The 24,329-nt window shown below is 38.4% G+C and overlaps 1 protein-coding gene across 10 annotated transcripts in view; it reads left to right on the top strand.

Moving 5' to 3' along the window:
* The window catches only part of PSD3 (pleckstrin and Sec7 domain containing 3), a 559,242-nt gene that overhangs the window by 476,976 nt on the left and 57,937 nt on the right, over positions 1 to 24,329 (top strand). For all 10 annotated transcript variants that reach the window (XM_081221103.1, XM_081221102.1, XM_081221100.1 and 7 more), the window contains one exon: positions 4,525 to 4,595. In XM_081221103.1, the coding sequence (XP_081077229.1) occupies positions 4,525 to 4,595 (71 nt within the window). The remainder of the gene's footprint in view (positions 1 to 4,524; positions 4,596 to 24,329) is intronic.

Raw genomic sequence — 24,329 nt, 5'->3', positions numbered from 1 at the left:
GAGCACGAAGGAGCAGTGAAGACGCCTGCGGGGTAGACTGAGAAGTTAGAGTATCAGAAGTTTCAATAGAGGAGACAGTGGAGAGACAGTATTCAAACATATGATGACTGCAAGTGTTTGAAAATGATACCTGGGAAGCCCAGAGCCGGATAAATGTGAAGAAACCTGTACGTAAACAACATGAAGTAATATCTTCGTGAGAAAAAGTAATTGTCCACCTAGAATTTTTTTAATTAATTAATTTATTTATTTTTGGCTGCATTGGGTCTTTGTTGCTGCGCACGGGCTTTCTCTAGTTGTGGTGAGCAAGGACTACTGTTCTTTGTAGTGCTTGGGCTTCTCATTGTGGTGGCTTCTCTTGTTGTGGAGCATGGGCTCTAGGCACGCAGGCTTCAGTAGTTGTGGCACGCGGGCTCAGTAGTTGTGGCTTGCGGGTTCTAGAGCGCAGGCTCAGTAGTTGTAGCGCACGGGCTCAGTTGCTCCGTGGCATGTGGGATCTTCCCAAACCAGGACTCGAACCCGTGTCCCCTGCATTGGCAGGCAAATTCTCAACACCTGTGCCACCAGGGAAGTCCCTAGAATTTTTTATGAAATTAAGATATTTTCATATGAAGAAAAACAGAAAAAGATTTGCCACCAAAAGACGCTTACTAAAAGAACTTCTAAGTATAGATTTCAAGAAGTAGTTGAAAATGGCCTCCAAAAACAACCTGAGTTACAGAAGTAACAAAGGTAATATTATAGTAAACATGAGGGAAAATCTAAGCAGACAGTGGCAATTTATACAAAATGTCTACTTCAGTAGCATTAAACAAGACAAAAGTAATAGACACTGTTATCATGTAAGATTGGAGACAGTTGATGAGTTAAAATACACCAAGATTCTTTTATTTTCAAGAAGAAGGAAAGCAGTCTTTGGACTCTGGGTATGCATGTTAAAAATAACCATGGAAGCGTAGTCTGCTGCACAAAACGGTATCTTTTGATCAAGTTTGGCAAACACCTTTCCACAGTAGGCACCAGATATTTGTTAAAATGCATCTACCTACCAACCCGCTACCACCCTTGTAGTTAGAGCCTTGCAGTAGGATACATCCAGTTTCCAATCAGTAACCTCACTGATTCCTTCCACCATGTTCATTATGTAACTACAGTTATAGCTCTTTCCCCAGCCTTCTGTACTTAATAATGTGTGTGCTATGATGTCAGATTTAACTCCCTCTGCAGTTGTCATTATGAGGGACAATGCTCCTCATTCACTGGGGTCCAGCCCTTGTGTTTCATGTGGCAAGCCTCACCAAGGGTGCAAAAGCCATAGCCGCACTGTGTGTGTGTGGCTTTAAAATCAGGGCCGCTGAAGCTGCCTCTACAGCCTTCCCAACCTGTTTAGTGCACAGTGGTCCCTTTCTTCCCTGAATTCCACTGTAAAATGGAGATAATACTAGCGTCTTATTTTTATCGTGGTGTGCGTTAAACAACTAAGTTATAATTGACCAAAAACAAGATTAAGTTTTACACTTCTGTGGGAGCTGGAAAAATAGAGCATGGCGCACAGGGTTAATGCTCCCTGACTCAGCATTGGTCGCCCACAGGTGACTTGCGATCAGAGTTTGGTTGGAGAGATCTTTGGGATCCATTTCTAGGAGGCTTAGTGTGGTAAAGATGAAGATCTGTTTAAAGTGTTTGTGAACATGTACACGAATTTGTTACCGAATTGCTGGACTAGACCTTGCTGGGGTCCTAACCCGGGTGGAGACTCCTTGTCTCCGTCAAGGAGGTTCTTTTTCTGCTTGGATTCACAACAGCCACTAATGAAACCAATGAATAGCCTGGGACAGCACAGGCTTTATTCAATGGCCAAAAAATGGAAAGAAGCCAGAACTCGGTTCCCAAATCAACTTCTCAACCCAATTCAGGCAGAGACACAATGTACATAGGAGGGTCCAGGTAAAAGGGAGGGAACTGGAAAGAGAGGGAGGAATATTCATGAATAGAGGTGTGGTTTGGATCCGGTCCTGATGCAACACTCCTTTTCAGTCCTTGTATGGGCTTTTCCAGTTGTTGTCATGGCAGTTGTCAACTATCCTGGTGCCAGTGGGTGTGTCGATTAGCTAATCTGGCTCAAGGTCACTGGAAGTCAAATCTTCCCCCATCTTGGGCTTAGTTGGTTCTAACCAGTTCTTCTTTTTCTCCTTGCAGCTTCCTCCTGAAACTTAGATAAGAGCAATTGGTTTGCATTTGAGGGAGGGGCAGGGTTATGATTCTGGGGCAACAACCTTGGTAACAGATTAATAGCTTTCTACTTGCAAAGCAGAAAACTAGATTTGTAAACCTCTAAACTGAAGGAATCTCAAGATGCCACTAAATTAGTTTTAGGGCTTTGGGGAAAGCCTTTCAAATCCAGGACCTGTGTTCCTCCTATAGAAAACAGAAGGGTTTCTCTAAGTTCTTCTCCAGCATTAGCCAGTGCTTTGCCTTAAGTTATATGAATTATCCACATTTTAAAATGAAGCAGCTGAAGTCCTGAGAGGTTGGGAGACTGGTCGGGAGTTACCGAATTAGGGTTAGTGGGTGAGAGGAGAGGTTTGAGACAAGGTCTAGAGACCAGCTGGTCTGCCTTCCAGCAGGTACCTCCACCACACCAGCTGCCTCTGTCCTGCTCCGCAGCAGCTCCTACAGCCCGGGGCCACTTCTGTGTGCCCTGCTCTCACATGGCCCAGATCAGAATTTGACATCTATTGAAAAAGGCAGTCAACATTTAATTCATATATATATATATATATATATATATATATATATATATATATATATATATATATGAGATGATCTATGGCTTTCTTTATAGTAGCCACTTGTTTTTCTTTATAAAGAAGGTTATGGTGCTTCCCTGGTGGTGCAGTGGTTAAGAATCCACCTGCCATTGCAGGGGACACGGGTTTGAGTCCTGGTCTGGGAAGATCCCACATGCCGCAGAGCAACTAAGCCCGTGTGCCACAGCTACTGAGCCTGCGCTTTAGAGCCGCGAGCCACAACTGCTGAGCCCACTAGCCACAGCTACTGAAGCCCACACGCCTAAAGCCCGTGCTCCACAACAAGAGAAGCCACTGCAATGAAGAGTAGCCCCTGCTCGCCGCAACTAGAGAAAGCCTGCGTGCAGCAACAGAGACCCAACACAGCCAAAAATAAATAAATAAATAAAATAATTTTTTTTAAAAAAAGAAGATTATGGTATACATTTTTTGATCATTTATTTTTGAGTACACACTTTAAAACCTTACGTGGTGGAAACAGATGGGATGAAATTTTTGAATTTCCCATGGAAACCTACAGAGTGGATGTTTCGAGTCCTTTTTTTGCCAGGTGGATATCTCAGTATGGTGTTGGCAGGAGCACCCGTGTTCTGTAGGTGGCTATTCACCTACTTTCCAAGCCTAAGGATTCTTCAGCCAAAGGAGATTTAAAAGATTTGCTTAAGAATAATGCACTTCCTAATTTAATCAGGCATCCAGGTTAAAGACAGCCTAAAGGCAGCCAAATAGTTGATAACAGAATAAGAATAACTGGCCCTCCCTGCATATTTGGTAGAAATATTTAGAGAAATGGTATTCAGGTAATAACCTTTTCCAGTTACAGATTTTAATTTTATCAAGATTTAGAATAAATAGTAAACTGTTTTGCTAATCTGTGCTTTTACTTCAGGACAATCTGTAAAGTTTTATATAAGTCAATAGAGAAATTCTACTTTATACTCCAGGAAAATATAAATAAAGGAAATGTAAAGACTTCCAGAAGAAACTTAGTTTGGAGAATTTTTATAAAGGTGCCTAATGTCTGCCTTGCACTATGCTAGGTTCTGTGAATTCTGAAGATGAAGGATATCTGTTCTCAGGTTATTCACAGTCTACTGAAAGAGACATTTAGACAAAAGAAATTTTGTTACAGGGCAGCATGATCTGCAGCAGAGGTATCACAAATTGCCACAGGAGTAATAATAATTAAAGTTACAATCCAGCTGGTGAATGTTTGGGAGAAAGGCCAAGAGGAGTCCTTTTATATTCCGGGACCTTTTTCTTATGACTCCTGGAAATTTTGACAAAGCCATGAAGGCTCTGGTTCGTGAGCCCTTAGATTAATGTGTATTTCCAATATGCCTCTTGCTTTTTCAGTCTTTTAGTCACCTCTACTCGAGCACGGACTGCAGAGCCTTGCTGCTTGGGCTTAGATTCCTGCTTCTCCTCTTCCTAGTTATGTGACCATAAGCAGAGTACTTCTCTGTGCTTCAGTTTTATAAAAAGACAAGAGTAATAGTACCTACCTCACAGTGTTATTGTGAGGATTAAATGAGATAATACTGCCTGTTACACAGTAAGGCTCAAGAAAATTTTAGTTCTCATTATTATTAGTCTCGGTAGCAAATAAACCAGGAACATTGAAGCATAATCACCATGTTGACCTTTTAGGTTCTCCTTCGAAAAACGCAAATTTCCATCAAGTAAAATTTTTCAATTTTTTTTCCCTTTCTAGCTCCCAGAGGAAAGCGAGGATGGAAGACCTTTTATGCTGTACTAAAGGGAACAGTTCTTTACTTGCAAAAGGTAAAAGTAGATACATAAAAAATGAAGCCCGTAAAACTTTATGAAGTGATAATTAGACAGGTTACCTAGAAAATATTCACTTTGTACAAAGAGGCCACATCAAACACCCAAAAGACTGTTTTAATTGATATCTAAATTCTCTTTTAGACTTTTTTTTTTGTTTCTGGTGCAAAAAATTGTTTTGGAAGTTATTTATATATGTATATGTATATATATTACATTTTATAAATATAAAAGATTATATACACGTATATGTGAGTGTATGTGATCAGAGGGAGTGGGTGAGCTGTGTTCTAATTATATTCAATTAGAAATGTTGAATATAAGTTGATAAGTTAGACTTCATATTGTCTATTCAGGTTCAGATTGTGGTAACACTTGTTGCAATGGGTATTTATACTATAGATGAGTTCTAGTCCTCATTTATTGAGTTATTTATCTTCATTTAGATCCTACCTAAATCTAGAAACACATTTTCTTTCAAGTCCTGGTATTTAACACTGCAAATGTATTCCAGTTACCTGGGTAAGTGTTTGACCATACCATTTCCAGTCAGGGTCCTTTCTTCTAATCCCCAAGTCTGGAAATTAGTTTGGTATCAAGTTTATATATTCTGACCTTTGAAGGGTAGTCCCTGGAGCTTCCGCCTCCCTAGCTCTGTGCACGTGGAGATGGGAAAGTTGTGTCTTGACTGGAATAAGTATACCACGTCCCAGGGCCCAACAGGACTCTAGCTCCCACCTTGAAGGGAAGCTTGGAAATACTTTTTCTTTTTAATGTGATAAAAAACATACTGTGAGATCTCCCTCAATAAAATTTTAAGTGAATAGTACAGTATTATAAACTTTATAAGCACCATGTTGTACAGTAGATCTGTAGAAATTTTCCATCTTGCATGACAAACAGTACCCCATGAACAGCAGTTCTCCCATTTCCCTCTCTCCCCAGCCCCTAGCAACTACCTTTCTTCTCTCTGGTTTTATAAGTTTGACTCTCTCAGATACTTCACATAAGTGGCATCAAGCAGTGTTTGTCCTGCGGTGACTGGCTGATTTCACTTAATGTAAAAGGTTCATCCATGTTATAGCATATGACAGGATTTTCCTCTTTTTTATGACTGAACAATATTCCATTGTTTACTTCATTTTCTTTTTCCATTCATTCGTCCATGGACATTTATGTTGTTTCCACCTCTTGGGTATTGTGAACAATACTGCAGTGAACATGGTGTGCAGATATGTCTTTGAGATCCTGATTTCAGTTCCCAGAAGTGGAATTGCTGGATAGTTGTACTTTAAATTTTTTGAAGAACCTCTATATTGTTTTCCACAGTGGCTGAATCATTTTAAATTTACACCAACAATGCACAGGAGTTCCAATTTCTCCAAATGCATGTCAACATGTGTTATTTTCTGGGTTGTTTTAAAAAAATTATTTTTTAATAATGGCCATACTAACAGGCATGAGATGATACTTCCTTGTGATTTTGATTTACATTTTCCTGACAATTAGTGATGATGAGCATTTTTTCATATCCCTGTTGACCATATGTGTGTTGTCTGTGGAGAAATGTTTATTCAGATCCTTTGACCATTTTTTAGTCAGGTTATTCGGGTTTTTTGCTATTGAGTTGTAGGAATTCCTTATATATTTTGAATATTAATCCCTTATCATATATGTGGTTTTCAGGTATTTTCTCCCATTCTGTAGGTGGCCTTTTCACTCTCTTGATTGTTTCCTTTGTTGTGCAGAAGCTTTTTAGTTTTACGTAATCCCGTTTCTCTATTTTTGTTTTTGTTACCTGTTGTTTTGGTGTCATATCCAAGAAATCATTGCCAATGTCAAAGCCAAGAAGCTTTTCCTCTGTGGTTTCTTCTAGGAGTTTCATAGTTTCAAAGCTTAAACATTTAAATCCGTGATGAGTTGACTTTTATGTATGGTGTATGTTAAGGATGAACTTGCATTCTTTTTCACGTGGGCACCCAGTTTTCCTAGTACTATTTGTTGAGGAGATTTGTTGAATTTTCTCCTTTGTGTTCTTTTGGGACCCTGTGGAAGATCAGTTGATGGGATTGTTTCTGAGCTGTCTATTCTGTTACATTGGACTACATGTATGTCTTTATACCACTACCATAATTTTTTGATTACTATGGCTTTGAAATATGTTTAGAAATGGGAAGTTTGAGGATTCTAAATTTATTATTCTTTCTCAAGATCGTTTGGAGTATTCAGGATCCTTTGTAGTTCCATATGAATGTGAAGGTGAATTTTTCAATTTCTGCAGAAACTACCATTGGGATTTTGATAAGGATTACATTGAATCTGTAGATGACTTTGGATAGTATGGGCATTTTGATAATATTAAGTCTTCCAATCCATGAACATGGGATATTTTTCCATTTATTTGTGTCTTTAAATTCTATCAGCAGTGTTTCGTATTTTTTATTGTATAAGTTTTTCACTCCCTTTATTAAGTTTATTCCTAAAGTATTTTATTGTGATTCTGTTGTAAATGGAATTGTTTTCTTAATTTCCTTTTTGGATCGTTATCATTAGTGTATAGAAATGCAACTGATTTTTACACGTTGACTTTTGTATCCTGCAACTTTGCTGAATTTATTTCTTAGTTCTAACAGTTCTTTGGTGGAATCTTTAGAGTTTTCTATATTTAAGGTCATGGAATTTTTAAACAAAGATAATTTTACTTTTTCCTTTCCTATTTGGATGTCTTTAATTTCTTTTTCTTCTCTGATGGCTGGGCTAGGACTTCGGTACTATGTTGAATAGAAATGCCAAGAGCGGGCATTTTTGTCTTGTTTCTTTTCTTAAAGGAAAAGCCTTCAGTTTTTCACCATTGGGTATGATGTTAGCTGTGGGCTTTTTTTTTTTTTTTTTTTTTGCGGTACGCGGGCCTCTCACTGTTGTGGCCTCTCCCATTGTGGAGCACAGGCTCCGGACGCGCAGGCTCAGCGGCCATGGCTCATGGGCCCAGCCGCTCCGCGGCACGTGGGATCCTCCCGGACCGGGGCACGAACCCGTGTCCCCTGCATCGGCAGGCGGACTCTCAACCACTGCGCCACCAGGGAAGCCCTGGGCTTTTTATATATGGTCTTTATTATAGTGAAGTAATTTCTTTTTATTCCTAATTTGTAGAATGTTTTTATCATGTAAAAGGTTGTTGAATTTTTATTAAATGCTTTTTCTGCATCTATTGAGATGATCATGTGATTTGTAACATTTGTTATGTTAATGTGGTTTATCATATCATAGTTAATTTTCATAAGTTGAAGCATTCTTGCATTCCAGGGGTAAATCCCAGTTGGTCATGGTGTATGCACCTTTCATAATATGATGTTGGATTTGGTTTGCTGGTATTTTGTTGAGGATTTTTGAGTCTATATTCATCAGAGATATGGCCTGTAGTTTCCTTTTCTTGTATCTTTTTCTGGTTTTGGTATCAGGCTAATGCTGGCCTCTTAAAATGATTTTAGAAGTGTTCCCTCCTCTTGAATATTTTATAAGAATTTGAGAAGGATTGGCATTAATTCTTTAAGAGTTGGGTAGAATTTACTTGTGAAGCTGAATGGTCCTCGACTTTTCTTTGTTGGGAGGTTTTTGATTACTGATTTAATCTACATGCTAGTTATAGGTCTATTCTGATTTTTATCCATAATTCAGTTTTAGCAAATTGTATGTTTCTAAGGATTTATCCATTTCTTCTAGATTGTCCAATTTGTTGGACAATATAAGTGTTCATAGTTGTTTCTTATAATATTTTTATTTCTCTGACATTAGTTGTAATGTCTCATCTTTCATTTCTGATTTTATTTATTTGAGTCTTCTCTCTGTTTTTCTTAGTAGTCTAGCTAAAGGATTGTCAATTTTATTATTTTCCAAAAACCAACTCTTGATTTCATTGATTTTTCCCCCTACTGTTTTTCTGATCTCTATTTCATTTATTTCTGTACCAATCTTTATTTTTTGAGGGAATTGAATTTTATCTGAGCTGCTGGCGTTTTGAAGATTTACTCTTTTCTTCTATTGCAAATAGGTTTTTAAGACACAACTAAGGAAAGATAATCACCCTTGAGGTATGATACTAAAATCAGTGTTCTCACATCTAAGACATTATTACGTGTAAGTCAGTCAAAACTACTGCTCTTTAAATTTTTTTATTTTAGCACATAAAGATAGGTTTTTGTTTTGAGGACAAATTATCTCAAATGCTTGTTTTAAAAATCTAGTTCTTTTTTTAAATTTATTTATGTTATTTATTTATTTTTTGCTGCACTGGGTCTTCATTTCTGCTCGTGGGCTCCCTCTTGCTGCAGCAAGCGGGGGCCACTCTTCATTGTGGTGAGCCGGCTTCTCATTGCAGTGGCCTCTTCCATTGCGGAGCACGGGCTCTTGGCATGCAGGCTTCCTTAGTTGTGGCACGTGAGCTCAGCAGCTGTGGCCCACAGGCTCCAGAGTGCAGGCTCAGCAGCTGTGGCACACGGGCCCAGCTGCTCCATGGCATGTGGGATCTTCCCAGACCAGGGCTCAAACCCACGTCCCCTGCGTCAGCAGGCAGGCTCTCAATCACTGCACCACCAGGGAAGCCCAAAAATATAGTTCTACTTTGTACCAAACTTGAAATATTTAGCAAAAATTAGCATCAGGATCAGTATCCCAGCTTATGTGTTCAGAATTTCACACTGTTGATGCAAAATGTTTATTATTTTTCTTATTGTTATGTTGATATGAATCCTTTATGTATGTAAAGTCCACTTGCTAACAAGGGCTACACTGAAGCTATGTAAACTCCCTAATAATTGGATCTGTGTCCTAGCATGTGGCACACCAACATTTTAAAAAAGGGTCTCTGAGCAACTTTGACGAATATTGTTTGCTCTCCTGTTTTTTTGCGGTTCTTCTCCCATTTATTATTTTTCTTTTTTTTTTTAAGTATAATTGACCTACAACACTATGTTAGTTTCTGGTACACAACATAGTGATTCGATATTTTTTATATATTACAAAATGAACACCACAATAAGTCTAGTTACCGTCTGTCACCATATAAAGTTATTATATTATTATTAACTGTATTCCCCATGCTGTACATTTAATCCTTGTGACTCATTTATTTGGTGACAAAAGTGGGTACCTCTTAATCTCCCTCACCTATTTTATTCACCCCTCCACCCTCCTCTCTCTGGCAACCACTTGTTTGTATTCTGGATCTATGACTCTTTCTGTTTTGTTATGTTCGTTTTGTTTTTTAAATTGTACATACAAGTGAAATCATGTGGTGTTTGTCTTTCTCTGACTTATTTCACTTAGCATAATAACCTCTAGGTCCATCCATGTTATTGCAAGTGGCAAGATTTCATTCTTTTTCTATTGCTGAGTAATATTCTGTTATAAATGTATATATGCCACATTCATCTATCAGTGGACATTTAGGTTGCTTCCATATCTTGGCTATTATAAATAATGCTGCAATGAACATAGGGGTGCATGAATCTTTTTAAAATAGCATTTTTGTTTTCTTCAGAAAAATACCCAGAAATGGAATTGCTGGATCTTATGGTAGTTCTGTTTTTTAAATTTTGAGGGACATCCAAACTGTTTTCCATAGTGACTGCACCAGTTTACATTCCTGCCAACAGTGCACAAGGATTCCTATCTCCACATCCTTGCCAACACATTGTTTATTGTCTTTTGGATTACAGCCATTCTGACAGGTATGATGTAATATCTCATTGTAGTCTTGATTTGCATTTCCCTGATGATTAGTGATGTTGAGCATGTTTTCATCCATCTGTTGGCCATTTATGTCTTCTTTGGAAAATGTCTATTTAAGTCCTCTGCCCATAATTTCATCAGCTTGTTTTATTTTGTTTTGATGTTGAATTATATGGAACCTTTGTATATTTAGGATATTAACCCCTTATCAGATATTATTGTTTCAGAGATCTTCTCTGATTTAGTAGACTGCCTTTTCATTTTGTTAATAGTTTTCTTAATTGTGCAAAAGCTTTTTCGTTTGATGTGGTGCCATTTGTTTATTTTTGCATTTCTTTCCCTTGCCTGAGGAGACGTATCCAAAAAATATTGCTTAGACCAATGTCAAAGAGCATACTGCCTGTGTTTTCTTCTAGGAATTTTATGATTTTATGTCTTCCATTCAAGTCTTTAACCCATTTTGAGTTTATTTTTTATAGGTTGTGAGAAAGTAGTCCAGTTTAATTCTTTGGAATGTAACTGTCCAGTTTTCCCAGCAACATTTATTGAAGAAGCGCTCTTTTCCCATCTTTTCCCTAGATTTATTCTGAGATATTTATCCTTTTTGTTGCAATTGTTAATGGGATTGTTTTCTTAATTTCTCTTTCTATTAGTTTGTTGTTAGTGTAAAGAAACACAAAATTGATTTTGTATCCTGTAACTTTACTGAATTAATTTATTAGTGCTAATAGTTTTTTGTTGTCATCTTTAGGATTTTCTAAATATAGTATCATCTGCAAACTGTGACTTTTACTTCCTCCTTTCCAGTTTGGATGCCTTGTATTTCTTTTTCTTGCCTGATTGCCGTGGCTAGCACTTCCAGTCCTATGTTGAATAAAAGTGGCAATAGTGGCCATTGTTGTCTTGTTCCTGATTGTAGAAGAAATGCTTTCATCTTTTCACAGTTGATAGTGATATTGGCTATAGGTTTGTCATATGTGGCCTTTATTAAGTTGAGGTATGTTCCCTCTATACCCACTTTGTTTAAAGTTTTTATTACAAATGGATGTTGAATTTTGTCAGAAGCTTTTTCTGCATCTGTTGAGATGGTCATGAGTTTTATTTTTCAGTTTGTTACTGTGGTGTATCATTGGTTGTTTTGTGGATATTGAACCATCCTTGCATCCTAGAATAAATTCCACTTAATTGTGGTGTATGATCTTTTAATGTATTTTTGAATTCAATTTGCCAATATTTTGTTGAGGATTTTTGTATCTATGTTCAGTGGGGATAGTAACCTACAGTTTTCTTTTTTTGTGGTACCTTTGTCTGGTTTTGGTATCCAGGTGAGGCTGGCATCATAGAATGAGTTCAGAAGTGTTCCTTCATCTTCAGTTGTTTGTAATGGTTGAGAAAGATAGGTGTTAACTCCTCTTTATATCTCTGGCAGCATTCACCTGTGAAGCCATCTGGTCCTGGGCTTTTGTTTGTTGGGAGTTTTTTTGTTTGTTTGTTTTCACAAATTCAGTTTCAATTCTGGTAATTGGTCTGTTCCTGTTTTCTATTTCTTGCTGATTCAGTCTTGAGAGATTCTGCATTTTTAGGAATTTATCCATTTACTCTAGGTTGTCCATTTTGTTGACATATAATTTTTCATAGTAATATCTTTATGATCCTGTGTATTTCTGTCCTTTTTCATTTCTGATTTTATTTATCCGGGCCCTTTATCTTTTTATCTTGATTAGTTTAGCTAAAGGTTTATCAGTTTTGTTTCTTTTGAAAGAACCAGCTCTTAGTTGCATTGATCTTTTCTATTGTTTTTTTAGTCTCCATATTATTTATTTCTACTCTGACCTTTATTACTTCCTTCTACTAACTTTGGGTTTTGTTTTTCTTTTTCTATTTCATTTAGGTATGAGCTTAGATTGTTTATTTGAGATTTTTCTTTTTCCCTGAGGTAGGCTTGTATTGCTGTAAACTTCCCCTTAGAACTGCTTTTCCTGTGTCCCATAGGTTTTGGATTGTTGTGTTTCCATTTTCATTTGCCTCCCAGGTATTTTTTTTACTTCCTCTTTGATTTCTTTAGTGACCCATTGGTTAACATATTGTTTAGCCTCCAAATGTTTTTTTATTTTCACAGTTATTTTCTTGTAGTTAATTTCTAGTCACATACCACTGTGGTGTGAAAAGATGTGACTTTATATGGCCTCAGTCTACTTAAGTTTATTGTGACTTGTTTTGTGGCCTAATTTGATCTTAGAGAATGTTTCATGTGCACTTGAAAACAGTGGGTATTTTGCTGCTTTTGAATGAAATGTTTTATATATATCTTTTAAGTCCATCTTGTCTAATATATCATTTAAGACCAGTGTTTTCTTATTATTTTCTGTCTAGATGATCTATCCATTGATGTAAGTGGGGTGTTAAAGACTCCTACTTTTATTGTGTCACTGGCAATGTCTCCCTTTATGTTATTATTATATGCTTTATATATTTAGGTGCTTCTGTGTTGGTGCATATATATTTATAATTGTTATATCTTCTTGTTGGATTGATCCCTTGATCATTATATAATGCCTTTCTTTGTCTCTTGTTACAGTCTTTGTTTTAAAGTCTATTTTGTCTGATATAAGTTCTGCTACCCCAGCATTCTTCTTTTTATTTCCATTTGAGTGGAATACCTTTTTTCATCCCCTCACCTAACTCTGTGTGTGTCTTTAGATCTGAAGTGAGTGTCTTGTAGGAAGCATACACATGGGTCTCTATCTTTTTTAATGCATTCAGCCACTCTGTGTCTTTTGATTGGAGTATTTAGTCTATTTCCATTTAAATAATTATTGATAGGTATATATACTTATTGCCATTTTGTTAGTTGTTTTCTGGTTGTTTTTGTAGTTCTTTCTTGTTCCTTTCTTCTCTTGTGATTTGATGACTATCTTTAGTGATATGTTTAGATTCCTTTCTCTTTTTGGTGTATGTATCTGTTACAGATTTCTGCCTTGTGGTTACCATGAGGGTCATATAAAACAAATGTGTGTGTGTGTGTGTGTATGATTATTTTAAGTTAATGATCACTTAAGTTTGAATACATTCCAACAACTCTTCACTTTTATTCCCCTCTCACCACATTTAATGTTTTGGACATCATTTTACATCTTTTTATGTGTGTATCCCTTAACTACTTATTGTGGATATAGATGATTTTACTACCTTTTCTTTTAACCTTCCTACTAGCTTTATAAATGTTTGAATTTTTCTTCCATAAATTTCATATTTCTAGTTGTGGTATTTTCTTTTCTGCTTAGAAAAGTCTCTTTAACATTTCTTGTAAAGCCAGTTTAGTGGTGCTGAACTGTTTAACTTTACTTGTCTGTAAAACTCTTTATTTCTCCTTCAAATCTGAATAATAGCCTTGCCAGGTAGAGTATTCTTGGTTATAGGGTTTTTTTTCTTCCCCTTTTCATTACTTTGAATATATCATGCCACCCCCTTCTGGCCTGCAAAGTTTCTGATATAAAATCAGCTGACAGTCTTATAGGAGTTCCCTGATACATAACTAGTTGCTTATCTCTCTGCTTTTAAGAATCTCTCTTTATCTTTATTTTTTGCCATTTGAATTATAATGTGTCTTGGTGTGTTCCTCTTTAGTTTCACCTTGTTTGTGAATTTCTGTGCTTCCTGGATCTGAATGTCTGTTTCCGTTCCCAGTTTAGGGACGTTTTCACTCATTTCTTCAAATAAGTTCTCTATCCCTTTCTCTCTCTCTTCTCCTTCTCAGACCCCTATAATGAGAATGTTAGTATGCATTATGCTGTCTCAGAGGTCTCTGAAACTATCTTCATTTTTAAAAATTCTTTTTTCTGTTCAGCTTGAATGGTTTCCACTACTCTGTTTTCCAGTTCACTTCTCCATTTCTCTGTGTCATTGAATTTCCTGTTGATTCCTTCCAGTGTATTTTTTATTTCAGTGACTGAATTCTTCAGCTCCTTTGGCTCTTCTTTGTATTTTCTAACTTTTTGTTAAACTTCTTACTGTGTTCATCCATTCTTCTCCCAAGTTCATTGATATCTGTATGATCATTACCTTGAACTCTTTATTGGGTAGATTGTCATCTCCACTTTGCTTAGTTCTTCTTCTGGGTTTTTTTTTTTATTCCTTCATTTGGAATATATTCCTCTGACTCCTTATTTTTCCCAATTCTTTGTTTATTTCTATGCATTAGGTAGGTTGGTTACATTTCTTAATCTTGGAGAAGTGGCCTTATTTAGGAGTTGTTCTTTGGGGCCCAGGAGCACACTCCTTTCTTGTCACCAGAGCTATATGTTCTAGGAATGCCCCCCTATGCAGGTTGCATGGGCCCTTCTTTGGTGTCAGGGTCAAGTACTGTGGGTGAACTGGAAGGCAAGGCTGCCCCTGGCCTGCTTGGCTGTCCAGCCCTGCCTTGTGTATGGCTGCCAGCCTGCTGGTTGGTGTGGCCAGGTCCCAGTGCAGCTGGCTGCAGGGCCTGGAGGGGTCCTAGGGATAATGCCAGCCTGCTGGTGGGTGGGGCTGGGTCCCAGGGTGGCTGGCTGTGGGACCTGGGTGGCCTGATTTTTTGCTCTAATCTTAATGTTTCCTTCCTTCTACTAATTTGGGCTTAGTTTGTTCTTTGTTTTCATTTCTTGATGTGTAAAGTTAGGTTGTTTGTTTGTTTTTTATCTATAAACTTGCTTCTACTGTATCTCATATTTTGTTATGTTGTGTTTTCATTTTCCTTTGTCTCAAGATATTTCCTCATTTCTCTTATGATTTCTTTTTTGACCCATTGATTATTCAAGAATATATTGTTTAATTTCCACATATTAGTAATTCTGCAGTTTTCTTTCAGCTGTTAATTTCTTGTGAAATTGTGATTAGAAAACACTGGGTATGATTTCAGGTGTCTTAAATTTGTTAAGACTTGTTTTGTAACCTAACATGTCATCTGTCCTGGAGAATGTTCTATGTGCACTTGAGAAGAATGTGTATTCTGCTACTGCTGGATGAAATGTTCTGCATATGTCTTTGAGGTCCATTTTGTGTACAGTGTTTATCACGTTCTTTGTTTCCTTGTTCATCTTCTGTTTGGATTTTCTGCTATTATTGAGAGTATGGTAGTGAAATCTCCTAATATTATTGTATCGCTATCAATTTCTCCCTTCAATTCTGTCTATATTTGCTTCATATATTTGAGTGTTCTGATGTTAGGTGTATAGGTATTTATAATTGTTACATCTTCCTGGTGAATCGATCCTTTTATCATTATGTAATATCCTTCTTTGTCTTTTTTTACAGTTTTTGACTTAAAGTGAGTTTTGTCTCTAATAAGTATAGCTCTCTTTTGGTTACATTATGCATGAATATCTTTTTCCCTTTCTTCACTTTCAGCCTATATGTGCCTTTAAACATAAAGTGAGTCTTGTAGACAGCATATAGTTGGGTCTTGTTTTTTTTTTTTAATCAATTCAGACACTCTATATATTGATTGGGGAGTTTAATTCATTTACATTTAAAGTAATTATTTTTTAAAGTAATTACTGATGGAGAAGTACTTACTCTTAGCATTTTGTGAATTGTTTTCTCCTTTGTAGTTTTTTTGACACTTTTCCTTTGTTCTCTCCCTTTGTGTTTTGTTGATATTTTGTAAAAGCATATTTTGATTCCTTTCTCATCTTCTTTTGTGTGTCATCCATCAGTATTTTCTTTATGGTTACTATGAGGCTTACATAGCACATGTTATAGTTGTGATCATCCATTTTAAGCTGATAACAATTTAACTTTAATCACATACAAAAGCTCTACACTTTTACTTTTCCCTCCTCACACATAACTTATTATTTTGATGTAAGAATTTATTTCTTTTTATATTGTATATCTAATGGCACGTTTTGTGTTTACAGTTGTTCTTGATACTTTTCTATTTTAACTTGTGTGCTAGTTAGATGTGATGTGCAAACTGCTACTACAGTATTCCATTATCCTGTATCATCTGTATATTCACCTTCCCAGTGAGGTTTGTATTTCATCTTCTTTCTCTTATATTTCCAGTGTTGCTGTTTCATTTCCTTTCATTTCAAAGTCTTGATTTGTTTTCATTACACTTTTTGTAAGACAGATTTAGTGGTAACATACTCCCTCAGATTTTGCTTATCTGGGAAATTCTTCATCTATCTTTCATTTTCCAGCATTCTGAATCTGTCATCCCACTCTCTTCTTCTAATCTGGAAGGTTTCAGCTGAGAAGTCCTATGATAATCATAAGGAAATCCCTTGAATATGACCAATCACTCTTCTCTTGCTGATTTCAAAATTCTGCTTCACTTTTTACTTGACAATTTGATTATAATGTGTCTTTGTGTAGATTTGGGGGGGGGGTATCCTAACTTGAGACCATTGGACTTCTTGGATCTGGATGTCCATTTTCCTCCTTAGATTTGGAAAGTATTTGGCGATTATTTCTTTCAGTAAGCTTTCTGCCCCTTTGTTTTCTCTTCTCCTTCTCGGACTCTGATAATAGGTATATTGTCCAGTTGATGGTGTCCTGTAAGTCCCTTAGGCTCTCTTTACTCTTTTAGGTTCTTTTTTCCTGTTTGTTCCCCTGACTGCATAATTTCAATTTCCTGTCTTCCATTGCTGATTCTTTCTTCTGCTTATAAGTCTGCTGTTGAATGATTCTAGTGAATTTTTCAGTTTGTCATTGTATTCTTTAGCTTCAAATTTTCTGTTTTAGTTTTTTAAATCTTTTCTTCATTGATATTCTCTTTTTGTTCATGCATCATTTTCTTAAGCCAATTGAGAATCATTATGATGGTTATTTTTAATTCTTTGTCAGACACATTATATACCTCTCTTTCTTTAGGGTCAGTTTCTGGAGATTTATTTTGTTCCTTTGATTGGGCTATATCCACTTGTTTCTTCTTTATTCTGGTAACTTTGTGTTGGGATCTGTACATTTTAAGGGGTAGCCACCTCTCAGTGTTTACAGACTGCTTTTGTACAGTGGAAGACCATCATCAGTCTACTTGGCTAGAGATTCTGGGGGCCTCTATAACCTTTTTTTTGAGGGATGCAACTTCTGAATTAGAGAGGCTTGCATGTTTCTTTTTCAAGAGCTCGTAATATTTTTTCTTTCTGATATCTGTCTGTGGCACTGCAAGTTTTCTGGTCCTACAGCAGCAAGCCACCCAGCTCTCCCTTATTCTGAGTGGCAACTAGGCATCCAGAGTATGCCAGCTCCCCATCAATGCCCCAGGTCAGGCGAGACTGATAGCATTTCCCTTGGGCAGCCCTCTGATGAGCCAGAATGAGATGCATACTTCACTCCTCTTTGTCCCTCCAAGAGGGAAGACTTAAGTTGTGTACCTTTCTCCCAATCTTGACAAGCCCTGCCAGCTGCAGCAAGCCACCCACCTTTTTCCTTTGGCCTCAGCAACCTCCAGGCATCCAATCTATGTTGATTCACTCAGAGGTCTGAGTGAAGCAAGACAGAAACCCATTCCTCAGGCAACTTTGCAAAAAGCCAGGACGTTGGAAGCATGCTCCACTCTTCACATTCCCCGCACTAACCTGTTTCAGGGAGGGGCTGACATGGTTAAAGTGAAGTTGCTCTTCTCATACCCATCTTATCTATTTCAGTGAAGCTGTTCTTGCCTTCTGTTCAGTTGGAGTCCTGCTAGCTCTTGACTGCATTCTGGCATTCTTGTAAAGGTATTTTAATCCATGTAGCCTTGTTAAATGGGTGTTTCTGTGTAGGAAGAAGAACTGAGACTTCCTGTTCTGCCATCTTGCTCACGTCACGCCTAGGAAAAGATTCTGAAATTTGCTTGGACAATGATTTCCTTTTTTTTTCCTCTACTTATTATCATAAACATTTTTAAATTAAAAATTCTTCAGAAGTATATTTTTTGGTCAGTCTAGTATCTGGTGACTGTGAAATGATAAGTCATGTGGTTTTAATTTTTCCTTTTAATAGGGTTTACAAAAACATTCATTTTTAATTGCTTACAATATTTTCCATTAAATAGATTTATCATAATTTAATCTTTTCCCATTTTCAGACATACCCTCATTTCAGTTTTTTACAGCTATAAATAATGGTATATTGTGCACATGTCTGTTTATTTCTTAAAGGTAGATTTCTGGAAGTATCATGGGTTACAGGGACAGGGTAGGAACTGTTTAAAATTATTGAGACCTATTGCTAAATTACTTCTGGGAAGGCTGAACCAACTTTCACACACTACAGCAGTTTCTAACAATACCTGTCTCACCACAGCCTTTCCTCGCCGCACTAATTACTAATATTTGCATATTTAAAGAGTCAAGGTCTCATTCGTTTTGGGCTTTTTCAGTGCACAAACACATGTCCTTACACACTTCACACATTCCAAAGCTGCCTTTCCACACTTGTGTTTCTCTGGGGAAGAAAGTACATTTGAAATAACATCAACAGTACTGAATCAGATGGCAGCCCCTGTGTGATGGCATCCACACTTGCACTACTGAGATAATAAACTGCTTTGGAATGGAAATATAATTATTGAGGAAGAACATATTTGATTTATTTTTATTTTAAACATTTCAAAATGTTATAATAATGCCCTATGTAATAAAATTGAAAGAATTATTCTTTTTTAAAACCACCCTTCCTTAGGAGTCACCCAGATCAATATTTAAAAGGACCTTGACTATCGTATGTCAACATTTTACATACTGCTGGAGCAGCTTTAAAAGGAGCACTATTATAATTCTCTTTCGTTCTATTTCTTTATTGGCACTTTTTTCCAATGTCTAGATTGAGAACTATATTTAATGTTAACAAAGCCTTTTGTTTTCTTCCTTTTGGGATAGATTAGGTAAGGAATGTTAGAGTATGGGATGCTTCACCTTGGACCAGAGCTCTTTTTGTGGCTAAATTACCTCTGCAGAGAGATGTATGGAGATAGCTGAAACCCAAAGATTATAAAGAAAATGATCTGTGGCATCCTTCTAAAATTTACACATTACTTTGAAGGATCAAACAACTGGAGAAATGGAGACTGTTGTTGATGTTAGGAGATCATCCATGTTCTTAGGTGGCCAGATATCTTGTATTACCTTTATTTCCCTATGGAGCCAGCACAGCTTCTAATTTATAAGTCAACTGCTTTGGTCTCTACCAAAGCACCATGTTGTATTCATGCTGGGCCCACATTGGTCCTTTCAGCTAGATTTGTCTCTGCAGAGAGCAGCCCTTTGAAATTAAACTTCATATATCACAGCTGTTTCCCCAGCATAAATCCTATTCTCTTGGCTTACTTTTTCATTTTCCCTAAAATCTCTATGAGGGACATGGTTGTCTTTGGCAAAATCATTTCATTGAATACCTAGTCACAGGATTTCCACCCACTCCATCCCAGGGTAAGCCTGGGAAGGGAGAAAAACACGCTTGCATTCAACATTTGACAGAGGTGATGCAAAGAGAAATGCTGTTTCCAAGTCAACAGCTTTTCCTTTCTCATTGTCCTCTCCCTCAGATAACTGAATTGGATTGAGTTTGACTCATCCAGATACAAAAGAGAAAGGGCTAAATGTTGACAAGGGAATGACTTTGTAAATTCTCAAGTGTCAATATCAGTTTGGATTAGAGCTACAAAATTAGATTGCACCTCCATATTTATGGTACCTCTTGAGTGTGGCCCATGTGCACTTAGGGAAAATTGGATGAGATTCCTTTTGTAAAGTGAAAAATGGTACACAAAGGAAATGATACATTTGTTTAGGATAGTGCAGGTAGAGCTGTGGGTTATCTCTCAGTTTGCTGTTTCATACTTAGATGGAGAGTAAGGCTGAGCAGGGCAGCCAGGTTTTGTATCCAGGCTCTCCTCCCTTGTTATTGTTGTTAGTGCTCTTTAAAAGAAAAGAAAAAGGAGGGGGGGGGCTGAAAAAATGTGACAAGTGATTGAAATCTCAACATAGCAGTCAGCCAATATCTATTCCCAGAACTTTGCACAGATCCTAGAGACTAGCTCATCAATCAGCAGAAGCTTCGTCATACCAGGCCAGGTTCTTCTGTGGCTATGTCTACCCTGGTGTTTTAATTAGGTTCTTCCTGATTTGTAAAATTAAAAAAACAAAAAGGCAGAGAGGCAATAAAAATATGAAGACCCTATGGGCCTCTACATCTGAAAATGCCAAGGACTGTAAGGTTAACAGGGCACTGTCTGATATCCACTGCTGTAAGGGGACCTCTGGGATACTGAGCTGCCTACCAGAATCGGCAGGCATCGGTTCTAAGACATCTTCCCCTTTAAATTACCTCCGGATTGTAGTGTATATCAGAGGCTCAGTACTGATACAGTGTGTATCCTACAAAGGGCTTCTAACGTCCCATTGCTGGCTAATCCTTAACCTTGCCAGAGTCCTGATTTCCCAGCACATGGTGGCAGATGCTACACCAAAAGTAAGTTATATGACTGCAGGGTGATTTGGGGTTTATACAATTTGGGAGTTATGTCTTCACATAGCCATTTAGAGCTTATCACATGTCAAGTACTCTGCTAAATGCTGGGCTTCCAATGATGACTAAGACACAGTCTGTGCCACATGGAGCCCACAAAGCAAGAGGGGAAACAGGTACATTGAACCTTCACCAGACGGTGGTATAAACTAAAGGAGAGATGTAAAGTCTTACAGAGTAGGCCCTAGTCATACTTGCAAAGGTCAGAGAATGCCTACCTAAGGAATTAACATGCCTTGAACTGATACCTGAAGGGTGACCAGACATTTGCCAGGCAGGCAAGGTAATAAAAAGCATTTTAACCAGAGAGGGGGAAATAACAGATTTAAGAGAATTGCTGTGTTCAGAGAATGGCAAAACAGTTTTTTCTATTTGGAGTACAGGATGGGCGGAGGGTAGCCAGCAGTAGAAACATGATGAAACTTTATGTTTCAAGTGCTAGTGTACCATGAAAGTGAAAAAAATGGTGTCACAATGTCACAAACTGTCCACTTTACCAAAGAAGCAGTTTTCTTCCCCAGAAGAATTTCAAACCCTTTGAGTGTGAGTTGGGTGCTGCTCCCACTGACACCCAGGTCCCCAAAGGATTTAGACAGCATCATCCCGAGCGCTGGTCAGCCACTCTCACAGGACCTGCTGGCTGGTGGTGCTCCCGGGAGGGGCGTGTTGCTCTTTCCTCTGTGCCCTGAGAATGCCGTGCAACCTGCTGTAGCAGAGAAAACAGTAGTCACCCCTTCCTCTCCTTACCTCCTGCCACTCTTTGTTGTTTGGATGAAGGGTAAGGAGAAAGGGCACACTTTTCCTCTAGCCCGAGACGGGTTTGATTCAGACTGGCAGGGACTTGCTCAGCCAGGGGTCAGGATCGGGATTGTGCCAGGTCTGGGGTGCAAAGATAATAGGACCAAGTGTGCTCTTACGGGTCCGGCTAGCACACAGGCTTTCTGCCGCCATCCTGATTTTGACACCCTTCCACCCCAGGTCAGTTTCTCAGCATCGAAGATTCCTGTCCAGAGGCTGCCAGGAACTCCTCCCTCCTGCATCCCTTGTTCTCCTCAGGCGGGCAGGTGCTGCATGTCTGCTCCACGCCCACCGTGGCTGCCGGAACTTGGCTTCTAAAAGAGGGAGACGGTGTTGCCCTGAGACAGAAGGGAGCAGGACCTCTGCTCCCCTGATTAAAGGACTCCAGTCAGTTTTCTAAAGACACCATAATGGCTGGGAACTCACCCTCCCCTCACTCTAAACACATACACGCCACACACATCTGAAAACCCCTCTGCCACTGGAGTAACAGTCTGTTTGGGGTCTCATTCCATGATCAGTTGCTCATCAGTTACTAAAACTTTTCATCAAGATTTCTCAATTATGAAATAGCCAAATGATTTTTACCCAATTAGTATTTCCTCATTAAGAGTGAAGAGTGAAGAATTATAGTAAAAACCACCGCCACCTCCAAAAAAATACACAGTCACCAGAAAGAAAACCAGGCACAGCTGAACCTACACCGGGCAGGTGCTCCAAGTCCTCTCAGTCCCCACTCACCCAGACTTCTCCCTCCTCTCATCCCAGGCACAGAGAGGCTTAACACAAAGCTTTTCAGTGACTGCTCTAGGAAACTGAAGAGTTAATAAAGATCTCATGCCTCTAAAGTTCATAACCCTGCCTGTGTGCTTACAACCCTCTCTGTTGCATGCCTGCTGAACACACACACACACACACACACACACACATATACACATCCTTACAGGGCATTGCTTTGTATCTAATATCTAAGAGAATCATCATCCCAGATCAGAGCATCCCACCTCACAAAGTTAAGAAGGGGCTGGCAGACTTATTGAGCCAACTTACTTGAGTGATCATTCAGCCAGAAATAACATGGGTTTGTTAGTGTGATAGTTTTTAGGATACTTTTTATATTTGAGCTCCACAACTTCATAGGAGGATATAGTTCCCATTTTTTTTAATTAAGAAGCTGAGGCTCAGAGGTTGGTTAACCTCCTCGGGATTGTGAAGGGTGGTAGGAGCCATGCTAGTATTTTTTCCATTAGACCATCCTTGTATAAACACTAAAGCTCTATTTTATGACTTTCTTAAATACTAGAAGTTTAAAACAAGTGATTTTGGAGAAATGTTTCTTTTCCCACCTCAACCAGATTCAATTAACTTTTGTCTAATATGAAGCAAGTATGCAACAACTTCTTTCCTACAGGTAGCTTCCTGCTTTGGTCAGGACTGAGGGTTAACCTGTCTCAGATAGCAGTCTCCTGACGGCAGCCTCTCCTCTGTTGGAATATGAGACTATCTCTAATCACCTTCCATAATTAGTGTAACTAACCTTTTAAGATTTTCTAATCCAGACCCACTTTCAGATATTCTCCCTTATTGTTCCCAGAAAACGTGGTAAAGGAAATGTCAACATTTCAGTCATTTCATGATTCCCAGATTGGCACTTAAAAGTAACCCAAGCATCTATTATCAGCTGAACTTAGGTTAACAAACTACCATCCTGACACAAAGGACCATCATGGGAAGCAAATCAGTATCTATCTGAATGTATCTATTAGGTTAGGACTCTGGCAGTTTTTCAGAATGCTGTGCACTGCAGATCTGACTGAGAGCAAAATAGAGTCCCTAAAGGAGCATATGCTCTGTCTGAAGAGATCAACAAATAAAAAGCCATTTCAATGCCATTTAGTATGTGCTACAAAGAGGGAAGTGTGCTATGGAAACACTTTGGAAGGACAGTCAGCTGAGCCTCAGGAAGAGCAGAGAAGATCATGGAAGAATTCATGAAGGAAGTGATGTCTACACCTACACTTAAAAGACAAATGGAAGTCACATGGAGGATTTAGACAGGGAGGAACATGTATGGATACCCAGCTGTGAGAGACCATAGCACATCCAGGGAGCTGTGGGCTCAGTGGAGCATAAAGGGTGTCTAGACCAGACTGCAGAGCCCAGAAAACCAGGCTTAGGAGTTGAGCTCTGAGAGCAGCGTGGGACTGTCAAGCGTTTTTAATGGGGTGTGACATAATCAGATTTATATTTTAGAAAGATCAGTCTGGCGATAGGATGGAGTATGGATTGGGGGTGGTGTCACTCAGACATAGAGACCAGACTAGCTTGACGATGGTAGGGGTCACAGGAAGGGGGAAACACAGTCTCACTGGACAGTTCAGTTTGTGGTGTTGAATTCAAGGTGTCTGTGGAATAATAAATGGGCATGTCCAACAAACAATTATAGATATTCAGATCTGGAGCTGAAGAGGGAGCCTGGAGAGTCATCAAAAAAACATGAGAGTAGATGATGTCACTCAGAGGCTGTGGAGTGAGGAGTAGACGGAGGGTAGGACAAGTGGGACACAGACATTTCATATGTGCCCTGCAAGGAATGCAGTGTGACCAGACCCAGGGGGACAGCGGGGGCCGGCGGGGGGGAGCTGCTACAGACTTCAAGAGATGGCAGAAACGTTCCATGTTGTAAAGAGGTAAAGTAAGATAGGAATTGGA

Source organism: Mesoplodon bidens, assembly GCF_964165515.1.
Source record: "Mesoplodon bidens genome assembly, chromosome: 20".
In the NCBI taxonomy this organism is placed as follows: Eukaryota; Metazoa; Chordata; class Mammalia; order Artiodactyla; family Ziphiidae; genus Mesoplodon; species Mesoplodon bidens.
Note: the sequence above shows the minus strand (reverse complement) of the source record. Positions and strands in the feature narration are given on the sequence as shown.